We start from the raw sequence: 25,723 nt of genomic DNA on the forward strand, positions 1-25,723 counted from the left end.
AGTTTGTCCATTTTATTTGACAAGCTTATGTTAGCTAACATGAAGAAAGGCAGCTCAGTGTCAGGTTTGATCCTCAAACTGAAAACGATCCCTCGGTGAGCAGAATTCCCATTGATCCACAAGGGCTTTGCAGGTTGTCCTGAATACAGCATTAACATAAGTCCATTTTGTAAAATTTTGCCATTCCAAGAGTCAGAAAGGAGTAATCCAGCTTATGCTCAATTGTCAATCAACTGAGCATATTTCTTGGTCAGATCGACCCCTCGCTCATCATATCTGGTTTTTAAAACACCACGACGGTGATGGCAAAAATGCTCAGGCTGAGGACCTCACTAACCACTGTGTGCTGTCACACTGACTACATCCATCTTTTATATTGTCTATACTTGATACTAAAGCTGTGTCCACATGGGAGACCACTCACTCATCACGCGTTACTTTGAGGCTGATGGCTGGTCACCTGCAGACATTCCAGCCTCTGGTTGCCTTGGTAACACTCTAATGTATTTACTACCAGGTCGCATGTCAATCAACAGTATCCTGGACTCTCATTATTTTACCATAGTTTAAAATAAACACGTATTTAACGTGTTGTGTGTTTAACAGAAAGCAATGCTGCATATGTCAGAATATATGAACAAAAAGCCCCTGAAATATTTAGAACATTTCTATAATCATGTAATCTTTCTGCATCTAGGGCCTTTTCCATTAATCTTCTTATTTTTAATCAGTTATACCCAAACCTGAAGATTATTCCAAATCTAACCTCTGTTCTTTCAAACCTGCCCAACAGTGTTCTAGTTACCTGATTTAAAGAGAATATTTTAATACTCGCCAACAGCCAGCGGTGACCTTGTGACCAGTGTTTTTGTTTGTTTTTCTGGATGGCATTTCTTTATGGGTGAAACCTCAAAGAGACAAATCTAAATAGTGTTATAAGCACAGTTTCCTTCCTCACACTGCTAACCCTCTCCATCTGCTGCCCTTCTCTCTCTCTCTCGGCTTCTCTCATCACTCTTTATTTCTGAACACCCACTGAATTTTAATCTCACACTCTTTTCATCTCTTTCCATCTCTCTGCACCCCATTTGACTTTGAGCTCTCATTGCTCTGTGCATTTCTGCAGCATCTGTCCATTCTCCACACAAAGTGTACGCTTTCGCTGCGCTTTGCCCACGAATCTTCCTTCCAGCTCACATCCGTGTCAGCCCGGTGCCCGAGTATCAAAACACGTTCTCGTTTAGCTCGGTGCCGTCGGTGCAGGGTAAAGGTTGCTGGCTTACTGTAATTTGTTTTAATAATCTCTAATAAAGGAAACACTGTACTTTAAAATGTAAAGAGAATAACCATTTTTCTTTTGTAGATATTATAATTGCTCTGATATGATCACAGAAGATCAGCAGCAGGTTTTTTTTCATACTGGTTTTCAACCTTTTTTTTTTCCCCACAAAATGTAATCTCATTAGAATGTGATTGGGACATTCCTCACTGAGACATGTCAAATTAATGTTCAGCCTCCCCGTTGCCTCGTCAGGCTTGTCACGTCAGCTTAATTTCCTTCTTGTGTTGCTTTCAGTAGAGCACAGGTCTGAAATAAATTTAGCCAGCTGTTGCTCAAATCTTGAAAGTTTGTAAACCCATTTGGCATCATTAATGTGACACAGTGGGTTAAAGTAATAGTGAGAAGACTCTCCAGCAAAACTTGCCATATATATCAGAGCTTTGGAAGCAAAATTAGTCCCATAGATGGTGAATATGCTGCATGAATTTAAGGCAGTCGATTAATTTACTTAACAGAAGTCTGCTGCAAAAACCTTTTGTGAGTACCAAAAATTTTTTAGATGCAGGAAAAACCCTGCATATGGATTCTGCTACCCAAATGTTTTGCTGAAGCTAACTAAATAGTTTTTGGACCTAAGACTGGGCAGCAAGTGAAAGAAAAGTATTCAGTCAGTGAAAACAAAGGCAAGCAAAGCACAAGCCTTCCAAGGCAGACACTAACCGCAGTCTCCTGAATGTGACTTGTGCCACTGCCTCTTGCCTCCTAATGCAGACGTTGGTGCTCTTTAAAGTGGAATCTATTAACATCCAATAGTTTAAGTGCACCAACACAGCCAGATACCTAGTGCACATTTCTTTGATGCCAGCCATCTCGCAGCTGTGATTGATGGCCTGGGATGAAAATGTGCTGATTTGACATTTTAAAGCAAACTAACAGCCATTACCATTTGGCCCTTTCCCCTGCAGGAAGTGTAGCATAATGAGTAGAGCCATTGTCCCGGCTTCTGCTTTCATTTCCACTGCTCTCTGCTTTGGAGAGGGGTCCTGAAATGAGATTTTGGTTCTGCTCTGGACTGCTTAAGCTCTGCTCAGTTTATCTTTAAGGTACTTCAGGGGCGTTTTGGCTATCACATCACATCACATTACCCGTTTTATCACCTCGGCTTTCAAGCAGGACAATGAAATACTGTCGAGAACCGTAAAGGTAAGTCAAGATGTCGTGGATGTGTCGATATCATGGCTTTTTACTTCAGAGAGGTTCATATCTGAGCCTTCTCTGTTGGTGTTTGATTTAAAGAGCTTTAAAAGTTTTAATGAGTATAATTAAAGTTACAGAAATAAGAACAGATTTGATATTATGTTGTGCTGTTGACCCAACAAATTGAAAGAAAACTTTCCAACAAGCCCACTAGAAAAACCTTAATGTATTTTTGAAGAAGGAAGTTACTTTTAATCCAGTGTTGTGCTCTTGTGGTGACTCTATGGTGAGAAATGTGATCAAATTGAGTTGCAGCTGAATTTGAAATTTATGAGTCCGTGAGAAGCAGGTGGAGCTATAATAGCATCCTCACTAACAGAAGATTACTTTGTCACATACAGGATCTTTTGGTATATACCCAAGAAGAAAGCAATTATCAGATCCCCCTTTGTAATAATATTTCCAAGCTCGGAAGCAGCCTGTATTTAAAAATGTGTATACATGCAAATAAATCCCAGGTGCACGCTGAGGTCATTCAGGGTGTCGATTTCTGCAATCTGATGTGTGCAGAAGGAAGTGAGAACACACACAAAGTGCACCCAGTGAGAGTGATGCAGAGGAGACAATTAGTGGCTGCAGTAGCTTTTGACAGCTGCTGCAGAGAATCCCCGGCAGCCACAGACACGAGATCCGGCTTCACGCTGTCAGTCAGGATGGCCCTGCAAGTTTAAAACCAGCATGAAGTACATGAGCCTCACAGTCTGCGTTAGGCATCTACATGCTACAGTGGGAATTAAAGATAAATAAACCCATGTCCACACTCACAGTACATTCAGCTTTAGTGAAATCAGGAAAACTCCTGCAGACAAGGAGACCGTTGTCAAATATAAGCCAGACAAGCAGGAAGACAAAGACGGGACACTGAGAGATAAAATCAGTGCATTCGCCATTTTCAAACTTAAGAACGGCACATCCCAATTTATTATCTAAAAATCTTCTGCGGGACACCTAAACCTCGGTGCTAGCATTCATTATCTTTTACTTCTGTTGATTTGTTTGTTGAGGTTCATTCTCCACCTTTTGCCATCTTACAGCCACTTTATTCCATTTTCTACTCTTTTGCTGCCAACGGCGAGAAGACATAAGACAGTTGTCTTTGAGTAGAATATCTGAGTAACATATTTAGTGTCTTTACAACACTGTTGCGAGGCAACTATCAAAGTAGATGGTCACAGAGTGAATGTGAAAAATGGACCTAGTTTCTGGGGTCTGGAAAGTTAATTGAATGCAGAGGTGCCTTGAACCTGTGTTTTTTCTAATGGCAAGCAGGCTGAGTGACTCCCGGTTGCAGCATTATAGAAATCTATAAGAAACAGCCCTTGGCTCTTTTGAAATATGACAAAAGTAAACACATTACTGATGGGACTTCTGGTCTCAATCATTAGTTTCAAGTCAGAGCACATGTGTTAAAGCAGGTATGGTCATCCGTATTCTACTCTCCTCTTTTAGATAAGGGAACACAGTGAGCTTCTGCATTAACAGCACAGCCAGCCTGTCTTTCAGGGCAAACAGAAAAAGGCTCTGCAAAAATAGTGAGACCTCAGTAAACAGAGCAGTCCACTCCAGAAAAAGTTTGAGTCACCGTTTGTTCAGGTTTAGCATTGAAACAACTCGATAGGCGTGCATTACAAAGCAAATTAACTGCAGCAGTTAGGTGCACTTCCTTCCACGACCACACGAGGTTTCTTCCACAACGAGTGATGTTTTAATCACTTTAAAAAATCCACCATCGTTACTATTTTCAGCTGAGGGTGGCCTTATTTTAATCCGTGGTGCTGTGTTTAGTCTGCTGTGGGATTTTGTTGTCTGTTTTTTTTTTTTTGTTCTTCTTTTTCTCTGGCTTTTAGTTTTGCAGTTAACATGGTGGTTTATTGACGTTTTTTCCGCCAAAGCTTGAAGCCTGATTCTGGAAGGTCTCTGATTTTATAAAAGGTTAAACGATTCTAATTAGTCTAAAGTGCAAAGTGCTGACACCGAGTTGCAGAGCTTTTCTTTGCCTGCTGTGCCGGGTTGATACTTTAATACTGCTGCTTGCTGCTTTAACACTTTTCCCTTTCTCTTTCTTTTTTTTTCTTAGTATTTTCCTTTTCTGTTCTGTCTGTCTTGAATCCCATTAATATTTGCAGAGTCTCACCTCCTCATTTTTATTGAAGTCAAATTTGTATTCATTTACACCTCCCTGTGAAGCTGACCAAGCATTCCAGAGGAATCTTCTTAAGCTCATTTCGATATGCAGCAAAGTAGAAAGTGTGAGCTCTAAACCCGGCTCCCAGCGTCCTCTTGGGGTTCCATGTGACAAGCTTTGATGTGCCTAACCTGCAGAGATAGCCGGTGACCTTCACATATCCTTACAACTTCTTCAGGCCGGTAGCTCCCTCGTCAGGTCAGATTTTGAAGCCGTCCAACAAAGAAAGAGAAAAGACCGAGAAGAGGCCTTTCCACGACTTTGGCTTCATCTCCATCTTCTGCTTGCAATTTGGGTGTTTTAATATGGTGTGTAGTCTAGTTGGGTAATTATATAAGTGAATATAATTTTTGAAAAACATCTCTTTTGTAAAACACCCTCCAGAGCCTATGAGGCATAAAAACTAGCCCACATAGACATATTTTTTTTTTTGGTCTCATGTCTCTTACTCCTTTCTTCTTCAGAAAAAAATTGTATCCACTTGAAACGGGAAACACCCAGTTATTAAATTTTTTATTTTAATGAGGCAGACTCATTGAGAGTAAACTCTCTTTTACAAGAGCGGAGAGCATGAAACATTTGCAAGATCAAAGTAGAAAAAACAGAACAAGGAAAATGTTCTCATCCTGTTCTTCAACATTACACTCAAGATGTCTTTTGGCTCCAGTGCTTTGATGCACCAGTTAATATAATACAGGCCAGCAAGCGATAACACCAGTTTTACAGACCGCCAAAGTCCATTTCACAAGTTTGGACAGGTGGCAGTAGCATAAGGCAGGCTGAAGATCATCCTGTTTGAACCAAACAACTCGGTTAGGATTAAAATGCTAACTTGGTCGGGGTTTAGATGCTTTGGTCATTAGCAGATTGCTACCGGAACAAAGAACGGAAATAAAAGTTAAAACCTGCTGGTAATCAAAGGATTTGCAACACCATCATTCTCTTATACCTCTTTGTGAGCAGTTTCACCTGGCAATTACTCGGCAACCTCCAGCAACCAGTAGCCAACCAGTCAGGGAATACACATTTTTCCCTACTGACTGGTGTTTGCCTGGGGGTCACTGGCCAGTCTCCTGGCATGTGTGACTAGGGTCTGGAAGACTAAAAGCTACCTGTTAGGGTTTAAACATAAAAAAAGTACCATTGCTAGGATTTTTCACTCTAAAAACCACTTGGTTATGTTTAGAAAAAGATCACGGCTTGGATTAAAATACATCCCATTACTCCAGTAAAACTTCTCTTCAAAAAGTGAGCTGGGCGTGACAGTCCCATCTCAGTAAAGCCATATTCTGCCACCAAGAACACCTGATGCATAACTAAAACACACCAGTGGCTTTGCCAAAATGATTTTACTTGAAGCTGACTCACATGAATCATATAAAAATAAAGTTTTCTCAAAAAGGAAAATAAAAGTAAACATAAAGCAGTGCCAGCAAGTGAACCACATGATGACACAAAGAAAAAGCAGCAAGCATTTCAGTGAATATTATTCACACTGACAATGTACCACAGTGAGCAGTGTGAGGAAAACAGACACTGTGACATTTATCAGGTGTATCTGAACACACCACACGTCTGTTTGTTCCTGTTGAAGGTGAAATAAAGCTTCTCACATCTTCCAGCCACTGAAACCTGCTGTAGAAAATAGTAAAGTATACAAAGTAAGGTAGAAATATTCAGGAACAGATACAAATACAAAGTCATAATATTCAGAATGTCCTTATGAAGATATGATTTAATGCGACCTACTGAGACAAACACAAAAACATGCATTCCACTTTCTAAGTGTGAGCTGTGTTTTCTGTTGTGTTTTCAGTGCCTGGAGCTCCTCCCAGGAAAGTAGAGGCAGAGGCCCTGAACTCTACTGCCCTCAGGGTGACCTGGAAGCCCCCACTGTCTGTAAAACAGCACGGCCAGATCAGAGGATACCAGCTGGTTTACTCCAGGCTAGAGAACGGGGAGCCTCACGGCCAGCCGGTCATTATGGATGTCTCCTTCCCTGAAGCCCAGGTACTCTCACACAGTGTGATTCAGGTTGATTTAACTGGGCGAGACAATGTCAGACTGAAAGCTGAAGAAATCCCAGCAATCACTGGGAAACGTGTTTCTTTGACACAAGGAATTGTTTTAGGGTGGAATCCACTCAAGGCATCTGAAATAAAACTAGTTTTAAAAAGTATTTTAAAAAGTATCAATGACAGTTGAGACAGGTTTGACATGCCTCTCTTGCTTTTCAGAATATTTTCTCCTGTCTCTGCCCAGCTGCCATAACAACCCAATGAGTTGCACCACTTTTGTCACATTTAAAAAATAAAAAAATATTTTCAATAGAGCAGGAAATTTAGCTCTTTAGTACTTTAGCCCACTGTACTGAACAGTGAGAAAAAAGCAATTGGGATTGTATTTATTAGCAAATAACTTAGACTGTATATAAAAATTGGACCTAGCTACCTTAATGTCATGTGTTTGTTAGTAAAGTCCCGTCTTGAAGCCTCAGCTTTTTAACGTTCACCATTTCAGTGTTTTGAACTGGATGTGACAAATGAGGGGTGAATCCAAGTGACCGCACTTCACAGCAGAGTTGCTGTCGTTCTCAATCACTTCCACTTTGTTATAATCCCACTAACAGTTGACTGTGGAATATTTAGCAGTGAGGAAATTTCACAACTGGACTTATTGCACGATACCCCGCTGGAATTCACTGAGCTCCTGAGAGCGACCCATTCTTTCACTAATGTTTGCAGAAGCAGTCTGCAAGCCTAGGTGCTTGGTTTATACACCTGTGACCATGCAAGTGGCTGGAACACCTGAATTCAATGATTTGGATGGGTGAATGAAATCTTTCGGCATAGTCCATGTTTTATAAGTCTGTGTGCAAATGGTAAATGGGCCTGTTCTTATACTCTACACAAGCACTCTCTACATCTAAACACTTTCTAACATTAACACACGCAATCACACTCCAATAAACACATCAAGTATTCGGTGTCTTGTCCAGAGACACTTGGGCACGCAGACTCGAGCAGCCAGGGATTGAACCACCAACCATCCAATAGATGATGACCTGCTCTACCTCCTGAGCCACAGCCAGCACAACTGCCTAAATCACAAACACATATGAATCAGACTTTTCTAGAAAAGCTTCAAAATGTTAGAATAGACTGAAAGTGCAGCAGAAAACAAGCTATTTAAAGAAGAAAGAAATACAGAAAACTTTAAACTAAAATCCAAACAAAATGCTTGTGCAGCACAGACCCTATAAACAAAATATGTGCAAATTATTTTTTATCTTCTCCTGAAACAGAAAAGGGATAAAACAGATTAGTGTAACTGTGTGTGGTCTGCAGCATCCCCATGATAAAAAAGCATCAGATCCAAACATAGGAGTATTTTTAAGATGAGTGTGCATCCGCTGCCTCTCCTTTGTTCCATTAGAATAATTGCAATTTCACGTTTGTTGAACTTTTATTTTTATTCCGGTCCGCATTGGAAAAAATAGCCTCCAATATGAACATGTGAATAATAGAGAAACCTTCATAATTCTCCTCAGGAATGTGTGCACATAATATTTGTATTTGAGCTATTTGGCATCTGACATGTTATGGAAAGAGGTCATCTTCAGAACCAAATATGTGCAAAGAAGGCTCAGATTTTTAAATAAAAAATACTTTTCCTTTTTCTAATCAGATGTGAGAATGTCAGCTCCTGGCTGTAACACTGCTTAAAATATCAGTATCAGGCAGTTATGAATGCAGCTTGCTAACTAAGCTTGCTGGCTGTTAGTTAGCAAACCACCATCTCTTCTCAGTATGATCACTTATGGCTACAAAAAAAACTAGCAACAGCCAAAATGGTAATGTTGAGGCCTGAAATACAGTTTATGCTCCAGGTACAGATATTCATCATGCAGAAATCGAAATGACCTGAAAGAAGACACAAATGCTTTGACTCCCATTTAGAACAACAGGTGGTGGTATAACTCAGCCCTTTGTGGCCAAAATACACTTTTCCTTGTGTGTTTGGTGAATTATTCTTCCATGTGTTTCCTACAATAAAAATATAGAGAAGGTTATCTTGGAAAAACTTTTATTTAAGTTATTAAAACTTGTGACGATTGCTCACTATGATGCAGAACGATCAGTATCTGAGAGAAATGCTTCGTTACCTATTTTAGTTTTGCTTTGTAATGCTTCAAGTTTGCCTTACAGTATGTCTTCAGCGTGTTTGGACTTTTGAATAAATTTAGCTTGTATTGGGAACTGTTTTGGGGAAGGCGCCTCTCTTCGATGAAAAGTCTGTGTACACTCACCTGGATGAGTACTTTTATGTAATTCTTAATGTGAAGGTTGAATTTTGTTACCTGAAAAACTATTCAAAAACAAATCGATACTTTTTATTCCAGTCCTTTCTCTTTAGTTTTACTTAAATAGCCACCTTAAACATGGGCAAAGTTTCTTTTTGTCTGTCCGTCCATCCACGCGTCCGTCTGTCTGAACTGAAGGCTTGAGCACGCAGTAGCAGTATGGTTGAAAAGAAAAAGTTAAGAGCGACACCTACAAAAAAATTCATCACAGAATATCCAATAAAGCCAGCTGCTCGAACAACTGGCGTGAAATCACTGCACCAAAGACTGAGAGGAGGTCACAGGGTGGATGTTTAAAAGCCCTCACTGAGGAGGTGCTGCTCAGCTCCTCTTTTCTCGGCTTGTTTAGTTCTCCCGGAGGAGCGTCTCACCTGATTTCCTTTATACGCAGCATTCCTGTCTTATCTGTGGAAGGCAGGAGGCCTGATAAAGGGCCCGCATCTCACAGCCCATCTCCAACCTCTCTTTTAACACACATACACACACACGCGCTCACACTTTATACGCCTGCTGAGGGGACTTTTCTTTAAGGAACTGTCTTCAAGCCTCATCTGTGATAAGTTTAGTCTCACCCCCTGGCATCAGTGATGCTGATGAGAATCAACACACGGTCTGTGGAGTGACCCTTTGCACTACACACACACACACACACACACACACACACACACACACACACACACACACACACACACAGTCAGGGGCATAACTCACTGTGACCCCTTCATTTGGACTTATGTGTAAGATTTCTTGTGTTTTTCTTTCTTATACTTTCTAAGAGCTCAGGTTATTGCTTTGCATTACAATAAAAAAATCAGTTCAACCTATTTTTGATGGCACACAGAGGCTCTTTTTACATCTATATTTAAAGTTTAACTTAAATATAATTGATATAAACCTTAATAACCTTTTTACAGGAAGTTTCCCAGCAAACCTGTCTATGCTGAATAACCACTGACTGTCTGTCCGTGACGTGTAGTCTTTGTTGAACAATGTCAGTGCCATCGTGGGAGACACACGTTTGCCATCAGCTACACACACTTGTTGACCACAGCCTGGACATCCTTGTTAGACTTTGTAGCAAGAGAAAGTTTGTGTTCAAGAATATATTTTATATTACTTTTTTATTGATTGGAACAAAATGAAATTAAAAAAAAAAATTCGATCGAGAGAAGAATAAAAACATTTAGAAAGAAATATGAACTCTGAAGCCATTTTCTTCTGCTGAGATCAATGTACAATGAATGGAAGAGAGTTTATATGTACAGTAGGAAAACAAAGGTCTTTTTGTATATTAAAAAAATGCTCAGGTTTAATAAATAGTTAATAACATCTGTATACATAGATTGGAGGTTGAAAAACAAAGACGTGCAAAAGTCTGATCTATATTCCTCACTTTGTAAGAGAGTCTAACTGAAATCATGCCAATACAGTCTTTGTGTGTGGGTTTGTATAGATGCAATCCATCTGGATTGCACTATAATATGAAAATATTATATCTAGACTGTCTTGGAACTGTTCACACATCCACCACATGCTCAGCTGTAAAGCCCGGTCCACATGCACAGCGATTTGCTCACTGAGCATCGCTTTAGGGTACGTGACCACACCACACCATCGTATGTCAATCAGCAGGATCCTCTCACCCACTGTAGTCGTCTCAGTTGCAAAGTATAAATTGCAGTTATTTCACCTGTTGTCGCTATATTTTCTTGACATTCCGTTTGCTCTGCTCGCTGCACCGCTGCCAGTCGATATGCAATAATATACAATAGTTCAATACAAAATCACCATGTCAGCAAGTGAAGAGTCTGCAGAAGCAGTATCCTCTCTATGCAAGCAACAGGAATTCAAAAAAATTCAAAAATACTTTTAAAATTCCCACAAGAACCACAAACAGGAGTTTAAAGGCCTGCTGCTTGTATTTGACTGCTTTGACTGGGTGACGTTAATTTACAGTGTATATGTAGAATTATAATAACACAGTTATAGATGAAGTGGATGGATGGATGGTCTTCTTCACGAGGGGACTGTGTGTGTGTGTGTGTGTGTGTGTGTGTGTGTGTGTGTGTGTGTGTGTGTGTGTGTGTGTGTGTGTGTGTGTGTGTGTGAATGTCTGATAAACATTCATGGATTTGTTAATCAGTCAGTGTTATAATTTAAATATGGCAATAACCTCATATATTTCCCGGTGACGTCTCCTGGATAACTTCCATTGTGGTGCAGTTGGTTGCTCACAGAAAGCTGACCGTTCGGCGTACATTAATGATGCAGTATACTACCCAACGGAGACTTTATGACTGTATCGACATCACATTCTCTGTGATGAATGCATCTTCTCTGTTGTGCTGTGAGTTACTTCAGCACGCTGAGATTTCTCTGCCAGCAGGACCAGTTCTGTCCCAGCTGCTTCTGTACAGCTGGATTTACAGCCCATGCGTCCTTGTCCTTGGACACCAGTCCTCAGTGCTGCTGACGAGGTGACACAGTCTGTTAGCAGTTTGCATCTGTGACTTCAGTAAGCAGAAACCAAACAGCAGTGCTTTTGAATGTCGCAGAGCTCGGCCGTGAGTGCTGAGCAGTGTGTTGTCTCCAGTGAAGCAGCCTGAATATCCCTCAGTTGTTTCATCGAGGCCTGGCTTGCCAGTAGTCACTACAGACAACTATTTTGTCACAAAAAAGACCTTACTGACAAAATAAGTTCAGTCATGCCAAATTATGGCAGCTTAGAGGCAGGGACCAAAGCCTTAATTGGCTGCTCATTCCCTGTCCTGGCCTTCTGAAGCCGCTGCTGTTTGCTTTAGACTCAACTCCCTCCATCTCTGTTGCTGTTCTGCTGGCAGGCTCACGGCTTTTAAGATCTCAGTGAGGCGTATTTTTGGATGGCTGAAGAACGCTTGAAGGAGCCTCTTATCCCTCTCAGCACTGATGGCTGTGAAGCGTGAGCATCGTCTGATTTGATAAGACATGGCAACCTCTCTGCGGCTCATCTCTGCGTGCTGTACTCCGGAAAAACAAACCCAGACCCAACCAAAGACAATGTTTTGTTTTCATTGTCTGCCTTCACGGTCACATCAAGTAGAAGCACAAACTTATTTCACACAAGCCTTTGTGTGCTATCAAGCAGTAGATGTGAAATTAGACCCTTTACACAATCTACATGTTAAGTCAAAATGCACAAGATGGCTGAGTTACCTGGTGAGAAGCAGACCGATTCATTTCAGTCATATTGGTAGTTTAATCCTGCTGTTTAATGTGATCTGTGTAAGAATTTCTGAAAGAATGTAAATGTGATTTCTACTTTAAGTCCACTTTATGGGTCGGAGGTGGCACCAACACAACCAACTGTCCCATTTTTAAGCCTTTTACCTTAATTCTCACTGAATATTTACTTTGGTTTCATTTTAGGTTTAGTTACAGTAGGTTTACAAAGACTGTATAGAAAAGATGGATGTGGTGGTGTCATGCATTGGCCTGGAAAGTCTTATTGTGAAGCACCAAGCGGAACATTTTCAGTGTCTTGGTGTTTTGAATCTGTGGATCTGATGGGTTGGATGGAAGCTACAGTCGATTTCTGAACTTCTATACAATGAGACATCTTTTTGCATCCAGTGGAGTCGCCTCCTGGTGGCCGCTTTTAAGACCTAGAATTATGACTGGGCCATGTTTATGTTATTTATTTAACTGTAACTGTTCTTTAACTACAAAGTCCCTTAAAATCTCTTTCGAGGGAGACCCGGCCAAGAAAGCACACCATCAAAAGCCTATGGAAATTGTCAAATCAAGCATACAAAAAACAGGAATGAAAAAATAAATCATAACAAATAATGTATAGAAAGCTAAAAATGTGTTACACAGATTACTGTTTATTCAGTATAACCAAAAACTAGTGACTGAGACTGTAAAGTCATCAGGGGAGTGTTTACTGAGATCAGAGGCTTCTATATAACCAGAGGTCTATTTGCAACCATTAGGGTTGCCCCCTGGTGGCCGTTAAAAAGAATACAGGTTTAAGGCACTGACAGTTTCCTGCTTTGAAAAACCTTCTTTCGTACCGTCCATGTTCAAACATAACTGTAGCTCATAATAACAACTTGTTTCCTGGGGAGGGCAGTTTTGCAACTACATCCGTCAAACTCAGAAATGAACAGCAATGGTCACTGCACCATCACAAACTAATATTGATTAAAATGTAAAATCCTAAAAAAAAAACCAAAAAAACATACCGGGACTATAGAAGGCACCTCCTTATAACTTCATTCAGGTTAAAAAGAGCTTTTGGGAGATAAAATTCTGCAGATCTTGTGGTAGATGTGTAGTTTTTAGATCGTCAGAGCTTCTCAGTAACAGTGAAGCTGCAAATAACAACTCCCAATAAATTATCCCCAATATTTGTATGCAGCTAATCAGATGTGTGCACTAAAACAAACCCAATCGACTTGTTCAAACTCATCTAAAATTTTCTGTCATTAGCGCACGAGGACGTGAAGGCAGCTAGAATGTGCAGCTTTGCAGAGTTGAGTGTAGAAGTTGTTTTCAGAGTTCTTATCAGTCATCAGTTCACTTTCCCTCCCTATCTTCTCTGTCTTTGTCGGTCTGTTGGTCGCCATCAGTGCAAATCAGAAGGCGAGGTAAAGACAGGCGAGAGGACAGTTTAGGTGATAATAATAAGATAAGATGAAAATTTAATGACCCCTTTGGGAAATTGGCAGAGAGAATAGAGCTATTTTTTTTTCTTTAAAAGGCTGCATTTTGGGGAGTTTCAGATAAACACGATCCTTGCAGCCTGCTGTGAGCAGCGCTCCATCTCCTCCAGCCACCATTCAGCAACTTAATGGCTGCTTCATTTATCTGTCTACACAATGAGCTCCACCCAGACTCTATTTAATGTATCGTCACACTGATGATTACTCAGCATAGTTTGACGAAACTGACAGCCCTGGGCTTCGTTGAAGTGACCCCAATTGAAAGGTTGACCTGGCAGTCTATTTTCTTCCCATAATATTGTGACACACACCAGACTTTGCTCATCATACTATAAAGGACACTGCAGCATGTTCCTTTAATTGCAGTTTTCTTTCAACATATTGACATGTTGAAGTGCAAAGAGTAAAGTTTGATTTATAGTTGTGCGTTGAGTAGACGCAGAGCTTTAATTAATGTGCTTAGCAGCACCTGTGTTTACCAACTATTTCATGTCAAAATGTCTGCTGTGAAAAAGGTCTGTGTGCTGGAACAAGCTTGATTAATGGAGGTCTTACCCTGCAATTATCAGGACCCAAAGGATCCACTGCCAAACATCCTGGTGTCAGACACCAGGGGACAGCTGCACCTCTGACAGAATATTATTATATTATTATCAGCCACAGCATTAAAACCTACTCCACAATATTAGTCGTGTCAATGTTGTGGCTGGACAGCATATCAGTCAGATATCAACCTCACAGGCAAAAACAATCAGAACTTTCTTTAAAAAAGAAATCATGTGCAAGCATAAAACATCCTTCATATTTAATTGAAACTTTTTAGTATTATTCCACCAGCCGAAAACAAATTACAATCTAACCTGGAAACACCTTTGGAGATGTTGCATCTTGCTGGAGAGGAGCTTATCTGGGCTACCTTTAATCAGTGTAACTGGATTTCTCCGGCCTGACAGGTACATTAGAGGATAAAGCTGACTCCTCCTCTACTTTTACAGGTTGCGCATGTGGGTAACTTTTAAAGTGTTGAGTCATGGCAGACCGTGCCATAGTTAGCAAGCAATGGCATTTTTATTTTTCTCCATTTTACAAGATGCAACAAAGCGCAGAGCACCGAGGAAAAAAAAAAAAAAAAAGATTTGTTTGATCTTGGCGGACTTTTTGATCCCTGTTCTTGTCTCCTCACTAGAGTTAAAGAATTCAGAGTTGTTGCTGTTGAACTGATGAACTGTTCGCTGACACCTGTCAAAATAACTGATCATCTAATAAACACAGTGCACAGCTGCTCCCTTTAGGCGTGTTGTGAGTAATGTAACTTAATCATATAGAAAATAAGAAATGCAACAGAGTATGATGAGGTTATATTTCCACAGGGATATTATGTAAAGGTTTCTTTTTTCTCCAATTAATCCTTTGCTATCAGAGTTTTATGATAATCTCAGATGTCTTACGCCTTCCTTCCTTTTTTGTTAAATTATGGTGACATTAAATTTTTACACCAAATGTTGATTACAGTGGAATGAAACAACACCAGACATTGCATGCTTCACAGATATTAACATGGTTTTATATGCCTATTCTGACCGCTTAATCATTACTGGAAAACAGTCTCTCACACACGTACTTCATGTGACTATTAATAATGTCAGTATTTATGCCAACACTCTCAGATTAAATGGCTTCGTTATGCTCAAAAATAGACATGATTACAAAAGATGTGCATCTGGTTCTGTTTACAGTAGAGGGAATGTTTGCTTGTTAAAAGGATACAAATTATCCAACTTGTCAGATGGTTGAATAGCTTCAGAAACACACACCGTCGTGTCATCAGAATGGGGGGAGCTTTGTGTGAAAGTTTCCAGTTTTGCCCATTTGTGCCCCAAATCTGTTTTCTGTGGGCTACATTTCGCCTTGATTGATGATGTTGGCTCGAGGTGAGTCTGGCTTCTTCAGCTCGTCTACAGGTCCACCTTATATGGGCCAGATAGGCCAGATGTGTTGTGGCCCAACTCATTTGGGCCACGTCTGCCTCACAGAGTACTTGTCGGTGCTGTAACTGAACCGTAAGTGCCAGCAGGATTAGATTAAGTCTAAATGTGTCTGCTATGTATTTGTCTGAGTTAGCTTTTTAGTCCTCCTTTAGTTCCTCCTCGTCACCAATTTTGTTTGTAGATTATTTGGTTACTTTTGAGGGATTAACAAGTTCCTCATGTTTTTATGTGTCCTTGAATTGACTGGTTTGAGTGATTTTTGTCCTCCAGCTCATCTGGAGGCCCTCAGCCTGAGTAAAACATAACAGGAGGTGACAAATCAGGCAGTAATTCAACTTCTCTCACTCTCACCTGTCACATGCGACTGAGTGCTACAATTCTGAATGTCATCTAGAAGAAACTGTCCTATATATTATTGCTATATTTAAACCCAAGTACAGTAGGTCTCTCACCTCTCTGTGACAGGCAACTTTTCACCACACCAGTGTGGCTTTGGCTGGAACAGCCATAAAATCACTGACCACATGGACAGCATGTATGCCTGCTGTGATACTCAGCTGCCTGCCTCTGTTTTGATGTGATGAAGTCAAAGCTGTTGGACAAACCCCTCTCACAGTTGGTTTTTCATAACCGCGAGCCTGAATATCAGCCTCTCTGGCTGGTACTGTATTTCTGATATGCATGGTAGTCAACATTGGGAGGTTTTAATAGGCCCAGAGTTGGACTCATGACCTCTGTCTTTCATTCAGAACTATGTCAAAGTATTCTGGATATTTTAAGCAGCAAGAGTCTCCACTCATAGACTACCAAGGCACTTTAAAATATGGTATAGCTGTGAGACCAGTCATCATGATTTCACTGACAGAGCCAGTGATATATCAGGGCATAGAGTACAGTAATGCATCAGTTACTGCGTGAAATGAGAGTTACTTCATGCTGAGGCCACTTCGAGCTGCTTTATTTAATGGATGTTGCCGTGATTTAGAGCTTGGGTTGCTTTCTGGCCGGGAGTGGATGTAATTTTCACCCCATCGTTAACAGCTTACATTGTTTATGATATTGGCTTTTATTTATTTCATCTAAGAAGCCGAGGAAGCAAAGCTCTTTGTCCTTTATTTTTTGAGTACTCAGCAAGGTTGTGCAGCACAATGCCCAGCTCCTCTGACTCATCTTGTTGAAGCAGCCATTCACATGTGAAATGTAAAAGGGGGCTCATTTATGTCCTAATGGCCTTCACGAGTCAAGCAACTTTTTCATCTGTCTGTCCATCTGTGCTCAGCAGCGTATACAGGTCTGTGTTGTGGGGGCAGCACTTTAAACAGAGCTGCCCTGATCCCAGCCTATCTTGGGGAATACCGAGCAAAGTGAGAGACATCTCTCCAGAGTCTGCTTGGAGGCCTCCTCCCAGTGGGACATGCCCAGAACACTTAATCTAGGAGTCATTATTATTTTCATTAAGGTTTTATCAAAATTGGTAGGTCATTACGCTGCACACGGTGCTATAATAATTGTTTGGCTCACACGGCAGGCCACTCTTCTAAAAATTATGTTCCCATAGAGCTAAAGTGCATTCTCAAAAAGAGCATGAACTGAGTTTTTGAATCGAAAAAGAAATCAGGATTTGTTTGTGATACTTTTCCTGAGAACATTGAGAAAAACACACAGGGTAAAAAGTCCCAGCTGCAGCAATCCGCCAGATGTACACAGAGTAGCAACAGCAGAGGAGGCAGCCGCGAGTTAATTAAAAATTAGTGTTGGAAGACCAACCAAGAGAGCAAGTAAAACAGTTTTGTAAGATGCCTCCTGAAGCTCTCCGTTATGCACAAGGTGTTTTATTTTTCTGCCGGTCTTTTGAGGATCCAGCTGCTGCTTTATTGGTTGCTGTGAGATAGTGGCCCTGTTTTCGAGGCCTACAAAACCAAAAGTTGAGAGGGTTGGTGGTGGGATCCTGTTTGGGGCTTTGTGCGTTATACTCGGACCCCCCACCCCCCACCCCCTTATATCAGCATATGGTTTCATTTTCATATGATGTCCCAGCTTAAGCAGTAGCGTTGGTTAGGCATAATATATGTGTGATTAAAAAGAGACACAGCAGGAAAACAAAAATGTAAATATCAAAGATGTTAATTAAAGTAATTTAGTCAGATACTCTACAGTCAAAAAAGCATCACTTATAGTGGCTGTTTGGCAGTGTGTCTCTGTTGTGGGACCTTCACAGGCAGCAGCTAGACTCCCACACAGAACAGAGTCCGCTTAAATAATAATAAATGCTCATATTACCACTGGGACCATTCTGGGCGTTACCTTCCACATCTGCTCCAGTTGTTTCTTCAGCCCCTGGTACTTCTTGAAGTCCTTCTTTCTGATGTTGCTGTTTGCTGGAATTGCCACATCTATCACAGCTGTGGTTTTCTGCTCCTTGTCAATCACAGCTGCTGGTCTGTAAGGACCCTTAGCCCTGTTGCTCCCATTGGGAACTGGGGCCTTCTGATCCGTGCAGATGTTGGTCTGCTGCTCGTTCATATTTTCTGCATGCATTGCATATATCCTCTCTCACTGAGTAAAGTAGCATTCCATCAATTTGTCCATGTATGCCTTCTTCCTGCTTCTTGCCACTTCAGTTTTATTTCAATTCTTTTTTTTTTCTTTTACATGTTTCTGTGATGTAGTGAAGTCACGAGGATTTCAGAAGTTTCAAAAAATGTTATTGCCAAATAAATACGAATTTAGTTTTGGCCACAACTGTAAGCAAATAAGCTCAAATTGTATTGGTTGTTGTTTCCTTTATTTCCATTCATGAATGGACATTTGTGATGTGCTAATGAGAGCATAAAGAAAAAACCTTATCAGAAGATGTCCTAAAGAATGAGTAGTATTAAATTAGGTGGCAGTCATAGTGCCTATGTTAGAAACAAACCTTTTAACAGCTATTGAAAGTTCAGAATTTCACAGGTCAGCACTATTCTACTTTTAATCCTGATTGGTCACGTTTTCTTTAAGGATTAAGGATTTTATCACATAACTCTGCAGTCACCTCCATATGGTGAGTGACGTTATTTTGCTGCTTTTTTATAAATTATTAATGAAGAAGAAAATACCCATAGCCCACTCAAACACCGTGAAGGTGAAACATAATATAACTTTACAACAGCACAAACTTCCAAACTTGACGTGATCCTCTCTCTCTCTCCTCATCACTGTCTCCATCTACATGTGTTTCTTTAGGTTTTCATTTCTGTTGCTGTCCCGCTCGGCTCCGAGCTCAACCTCAGGGAAAAGCTATGAAATCTAAAGTGTAGATGAGTAACTATCATTTTTTTGCCACAGAATGCTGAGCGTGAAAAGGTGCCAGCAATACAAGTCGTAAAATAATTTAAATCATTTTCCTTCTCTCTGTTGTCTGTATCATAGCTTATGTTTATTGGCCCTGCGTTGCTCAGATGGAGTAACAGCGCAGTTTTACTGCTGATAGTCTACAGTTGTTTCAGGGTGTGGATGTAGTGTTGCAGGTTTCCATCCCCAGGATAAAATGATCATTTAGTGACTTTTTGTGCTTTCCAGATTCAACAGCTATAGACAAAAAAAAAAAAAAAACCCAAAAACAATCCTGAGTTACAGTGAACAGGAGAGGAATGAAGCTGTGAAGCACATTAGCATACGTATCTGTAAGGAAAGAATCCAGGAAAACATATATAGTAACTCTCTAGAAACTGATGATTTCATTGTTAGTTAATGGTTTTTGCCCAGCTGTGGTGGAAACACCACTGAAAAATACCAATCACTCATCTTTCAAAACAGCAATGCTTTGGAAAAGCAACAAAATCAACAATGAATTATAATCACACACTTAACAGAGCGAACTAAGAGCACACCTTAGTGTGTGATCCACATCCCCAAGTTTATCTTGCAGGTGAGTCAGCGGCTCTGAATGTGCTGAGTGAGGGAACGGAGCTCTTTGCAAGCAAGCGCGAGCTTTCGTTATCGCCCCTCTTCTTAAATTGGATCCCCTCGTGAGCACAGGCCAGACTCCCCTCATGAGTCGGCGCTGCAGAGGAGAGCACTCATTATTCACACATTACCTGCATTTCCACATGTAGTTTAAAGCGGCACCTGTTCCTCCTTCAGTCGCTGATCACTGTAGCCTTCCAGCATGCTTATCTGAATGAACATTCTGCTCTGCTGACTCCTCTCCCTCATCTCTTTTTCATCAGTGGACTCATGAAGACTACGTGAGTAGCCACAGCGTGTGTTGGGTGGACAGGGGTTATGGGGAGTGTGTTTTCTGTCATAACATCCTGTGATCTCTGTGTGGGTACTAATACCGTTATGTGTTCACCTGCCTTTCTCTTCAGTGGAATGTTCAGCAGCTACAAAAGCAGGTAGCAACACATACAAATGCTCCCATTTCTGCCTGGAATAAGCGAGTGAACTGTATATGAATACTTATGAAAACAAAAACATTTTAGATCTCTGCTTTTAATTTTAGTAAATATAAATACAGTGCAATACAGTTTTATTCATGTAGCGTCAATTCAAGGAAATATATTAATGCCCAGATATCAATCTGCCGGGGAAAATCTTTCTCCGATGAGATTTGCATAGCAGACAGGATTTTGCCAGTTAAGCTGACATTAATTTAAGCCAGCCTCTCCAGGAGGTGCAGCCATATAAGAAGACTCCAAACCTCATCCAACATTTAGTGACAATGTGAAAATGTAGAGCTATTGAAAATGAGCAAAAGTTACATTTGGAAATTCAAAAACATTTACAGGTAAAAATGTTTTATCCACAAGAGTGCAAACCAGTTTGACAATTAGGATACGTTCAAATGATGCCTGAAGACATAAAAAAAAAAAAAATATATATATATATATATATATATTTTTTTTTTTTTTTTTTTTTTTCTCCAGCTCAGATCTGGAGACAGAAACCTGTATAGTGTTGCTTTTATTCACAAGCGAAAACAAATTCACACAAATATGAAATGTTGTTAAACTTTGATCATATAATCAAATCAAAATCTAATTTATTTTGTTGACAGCCTTTAAATTAAGGATGTTAAAGTCAGAATGGAGAATGGGCATGTACATGTAGCATGTTTGACTTTATTGTATTTTTATGAATATGCTTAGATTTACGCTTATGCTTAGTCGTAAGACCATTACATTTGTACTATAAAAGCTGTTTAGAATAAAAAAAAAATACGCTTATGCAGATTGTAAGAGTATCATTTGTAACTTGCACTGACAACACCTGCTTTGTGATTTCTCCACATTGAATTCCAACCCAAATGAGGGTTTTGGTCAGAAGTAACCAAAAAACAAACTTTTTGGAAGTTGATGAAGCTGCAGTGTTAGCAAACTTGCATTAATCAGTGGATTAAATTAAAACACACACATATCTTGTAAATGTCAGATTTTTATTGTCCAATGGGCTTCTCCCATTTTAATTTCTTGTTCTTCTGCCCCTGAGGCACTTCTGTACTGTATATAAAAGATGGACATAGCTGACAGGAAGTGTTTTAAATGTTTGTTCTTTTTAATCACCAGCTGAAAGCAGCTCCTGTGGTTGTTACCTTAAAGACTTCCAGTTGCATGAAAGTCTATGGAAAAATGAATAGGGGTGTCATGGCTTCAGGCTTTGATATGACAAAGAGTGACATAAGATTGGAGCCTTTATAGCCCATCATTTGATGGTGAAAACCAGGGTGGCACCTGTGACAGCTCCGCACTGTGTGTGTGTGTGTGTGTGTGTGTGTGTGTGTGTATACATGTTGGGTGTGGGTTTGTGTTGGTGTGCGTCTTCAGTCATAGCCTCCCAGTCTTTAAGGAGATGCAGCTGTAAATGTTCTTTTGATTTTTGCTCTGCGAGGAAAGCCGGGTTTGTGGTTTTACTGTTGGTTTTTCCAGAGTCCAGGGATGGAAACTCTGTTCAGCTAAAACATCGTTACTGATCACACACACACAACATTCCACACTCTGCAACAGTAATTGTCAAACAAGTGTTCGGCGTCTCCTGCTGCTTCGCATCACATTGTTATTTTATTGAATGTGGACTCTGTGTAACACAGAGGTCTGTTTTATGCTACCTTCCATCCAATAAAGAAGACGTCTGTTTATTTATTCTGCTTGAATCCTGCTGCAGTTGGTTTATTCTGCAATCCAAATCCACAGAGACATCAGTGCGTACTGCTTTTGTTTATGAACATGAAAAGTACAGTATCTCCCTTCCAGCTCTCTGCTCCATTCCTTCTCTGCACTGCCCATCATCATGGTGCTGGCTAAACACAACACAGTCTCAAAGTTCAAGAGTAAACAAGAGGTTTGTGTCTACCTATAGTGCAACCCACAGGGGTTATTGATGAAGGATTAAAGTGTGTGTGTGTGTGTGTGTGTGTGTGTGTGTGTGTGTGTGTGTGTGTGTGTGTGTGTGTGTGTGTGTGTGGAGGGGGGGCATTAGTTTGTACTGCTGTAAATTGATTTTTAAAGATATTTTGTTCTCTGGTATCTGGTCTGTCTCACTTTCTGCTGCCATGGTGAGACTTTGTGTTCTCACTTTGACCTGTTCTCACTCACAGTCTGTCTTCTGGATATCTTATTTGGAGCAGGCAAACACATAAAATAAGTGCATGCACAACACATTGCAGTTTTCTTGCTCCTATTGCTTCATCTCTCATGCATGAAGTGAGGTTGCTCAGCTAGTGCAAGCGAGTTTCTTCAGTAAAATCACCTCTTACAGGGAATTAATCGACTCCAGAGGCGAGATTTGTGCATCTGTCACTGTCCCAACACGTAACAAGCAAAGATAGAAAGAAATTTAAATGTGGAAAGAAACGTATACTGTTGAGCCAAAACATGATCATTCACAGGTAATTGATTTCCGTTTGTAATGGTACTTCCTCGTAAAAATGAGTGAAAAGTTCAAACTCTGTGCCCTCCTCTGCATTTTGTACAATTTCAAGTCATCTAGTGGGCCAGATTGGACCTTTGGCAAAACCGGTTCTGACCTGTTGAACCATACGTTTGACACAGAACAAAGTGCTTAGCTTGAAGGATTTGCTTTTGAATCTAGCTGCTTTGTGTGGGAAGGTGGGAGATGCTTTAAATCTGAGCCACAGTGGCTCCAACTCAACAGAATACTGGCTGGGACTTCAATTATGTGCCACTAATATGCTGGGACCGTATGCTGCAGAAAACCTTCAGAGGTCTTCTAGAGTCTATGCCAAGCTACTTCTGAGGTGTGAAGGATGGGGTTCATTTCCAAATAAGTTTCTGGCACAAGTGCAGAATTCAAAGCCTGTAGAAAGCTGTTAACTGTCAGTCAGTGGGGTTTAAAGAACCAGCAGTATATTAGCCTTTTGTGGTCTTAAACATGCTTACTTTGTATTGAATGTTCACAACTGAACACATTTTTCTACAACAAAAACAATCTGAATGTGGGATTTTAACTAAAAGACACTTTTTCTAAAAGCAAAAGTGAAACTAAGCCTGCATTAAATATGAAGAGGAGTCAGTCCTCTCATAGATCACAAAGTCATTTTACCTCTTTGATTCAATGGTATATATTTGATTTGATGTTTCTGGGGTTTACACAGCTTTAAGTGTTTCTCCACAGCGCAGAAAAATTACGTATTAGTCTGGACAGTCCACAGATTAGAATCAGCAGAGACTGTATCTGCAATAACTACAGTTTGAAATGAATATTTTAAACTTGATACTTGTTGAGGGTTACGGCTAGTTTGGGAAAAGTGGGAAAGTTTGCTCTTTGATTGCAGTCTCAGCATTGCACCTTGCCCATTCTGCAGGTCTTCTGATGACTAACTGTAAATGACTGTAGGCACAGTCAGCCTTGTTGCATCTGTACTCTGACTAAACAGTCACATCACTTATTCTTCGTAGCTTTGATACTGCCTTTCACAATGTTGCATCATATTGATGAGCTAACTGCTTGTTAGTGAGTTTCTAATTAACCAGAATTAATGGAGAATAAACAAAGGGAAGTTCTTTAAAAACATGATTGGTGCAACCCTTCATTTAGCAACATTTTCAAGATTTTTTTTTTTTTCCCTTTTTGGGACAAAATTAACGAGCTTTGAAATTTTGGGATCAACATCGTTGCTGTTGTTCATTGTTAAGTATTTATTATTCTCTGAGTTATTACAGGGGAGCTGCTCACAAATCAGACTGCAAAGGATTATACAGTTTAAATTTGAGGACACCTCTGCTGCTCTCTGTGACGACTGTGTTTTGGATTTTGAATGACAGAAAACTTCTTTTTTTTTTTTTTAATATTCCTTTTCAAAATGTAATGTTTTAGGTAAGTTTCATACTTTTATTAACAACTGTGATGGTGAAAACAACAGTTGGGTGCTGCATGTGTGCCGTGAGGCTTCGGGTTCACAGCAGTACTAAGACTGATCTGTAACACAACATTGAAAATAAAGTTTTTCAACAGGGGGGTACGATACCCTGGCAAACAAAAAAATGGAGATTTTAAAAAAGCTGGTTGGGTTAAAGCAAAACAGTTACAACCGTTTTAAACCCTAACAAAGTAGTTTTAATGCCTAAAACTGAATATTTTGATTGCTTAAATCTAAACAAATAACAAAAATGCATTTGATGTGTAAAAAAAAAAAACAAAACAAAAAAAGTGTAAAAATATTTGGTTGTGTGTTTTTAAACTTTGTGATGAGCACCCTTAGTTCCTCTTTAAAAGAGGGACTAATATAGTGACTAATATTGCCACAGTTTGTGTATCAAGGCACTGAGACCACACCTCATGTGTATCTCTGCAATGCCAGAATGGCAGGATCTGACACCCTAGAATGAGAATGTTGTACCTGCATGACTGAGAAGGAACAGTGTCCACTCCTAAAGGAGGGAAGTGCTCCTGTTTGTATGAAACTTCAGAGATGAACCGCTGTTTGACGGTAGCATGAATGTGGGGTCTCTCCGGTCACAGGCAGAGCTGTGTGTCTGACACGAGAGATAAGATATCTCCTCTCACTGATGACATACAGAGCCGAACGGTGTTAAGCTACAAAGACGAGTCATTCAGGTGACGCTGCCATCCATAATTCTGTACAGTGGAAAAAGGCGGTCACCAAATCTGCCCCTAAGAGACCCTGTCCACAGGGAAACAGTCATTTTAAGACTCATCCCTCCAATTTCAGTTGTAATGAAGAGCAAAGCTGAAACTCATATTCAATTTTTCATAGCATATGAGTTTTCCCCTTTAACGGGACTGAAACCAAAAAGAGAGTCTCTAAAACGTTTTAATTATTTCGACCTCATAATTTATTTATTCAGTTAGCTGTGCCTGTTTTCTTTAAATGGGTCAGTTATTTCGAGGAACTACTCCTTTCAAACTCTACAGAATTAACTCAGAGTTGTTTCTCTGAGAGATTACTGTGTAAACCCCAACACGAAGGACTTGTAGTGCTGAAGTAAATATGCTGTACATTTACTGTTTGGTAGCAGAGTGCAATTTTCCCTCTGCAATTATTCAGTACTTCTGTCCAGCACAGGTGGCTAATGATAATGGATGGATAAATGTGTTGAACCGGAGACAGAAAACTGGGGGTGATAAATAATGCAACCTACATAATATTTAAAGGCTTTTCCTTAAAGGGGACCTTCATTTCCAGCTCCAAATTTTAATTCTTGTATCTACTAAAGTAGCTTTGCTTGATTCATAGCTGAGAATATTTCAATAATTTTGTAAAAAATGGTGACAGTTGTAGAGGCTGTAACACCTGCATGTGTTTATGGCAGGTGTTAATGACAGTGTGGTGAAGTCCATTTATAAAAGCATTAAAAACTTGTGGCACCAGTTGATAAAGATACTTAAATTTAAGTGTTGGATAGGAATAATTCATAAAAAGTAAGTAATTTATAAAAAAAAAATCAAAACTGGGGAAAAAAGTTTAAATAATGAATGAAATCC

The 25,723-nt window shown here is 40.1% G+C and overlaps 1 protein-coding gene across 3 annotated transcripts in view; it reads left to right on the top strand.

Moving 5' to 3' along the window:
• The window catches only part of ptprfa (protein tyrosine phosphatase receptor type Fa), a 374,997-nt gene that overhangs the window by 256,759 nt on the left and 92,515 nt on the right, over positions 1 to 25,723 (top strand). For all 3 annotated transcript variants that reach the window (XM_030726596.1, XM_030726597.1, XM_030726598.1), the window contains one exon: positions 6,541 to 6,734. In XM_030726596.1, the coding sequence (XP_030582456.1) occupies positions 6,541 to 6,734 (194 nt within the window). The remainder of the gene's footprint in view (positions 1 to 6,540; positions 6,735 to 25,723) is intronic.

This window comes from Archocentrus centrarchus, chromosome 4 (assembly GCF_007364275.1).
Source record: "Archocentrus centrarchus isolate MPI-CPG fArcCen1 chromosome 4, fArcCen1, whole genome shotgun sequence".
NCBI classification, from domain to species: Eukaryota; Metazoa; Chordata; class Actinopteri; order Cichliformes; family Cichlidae; genus Archocentrus; species Archocentrus centrarchus.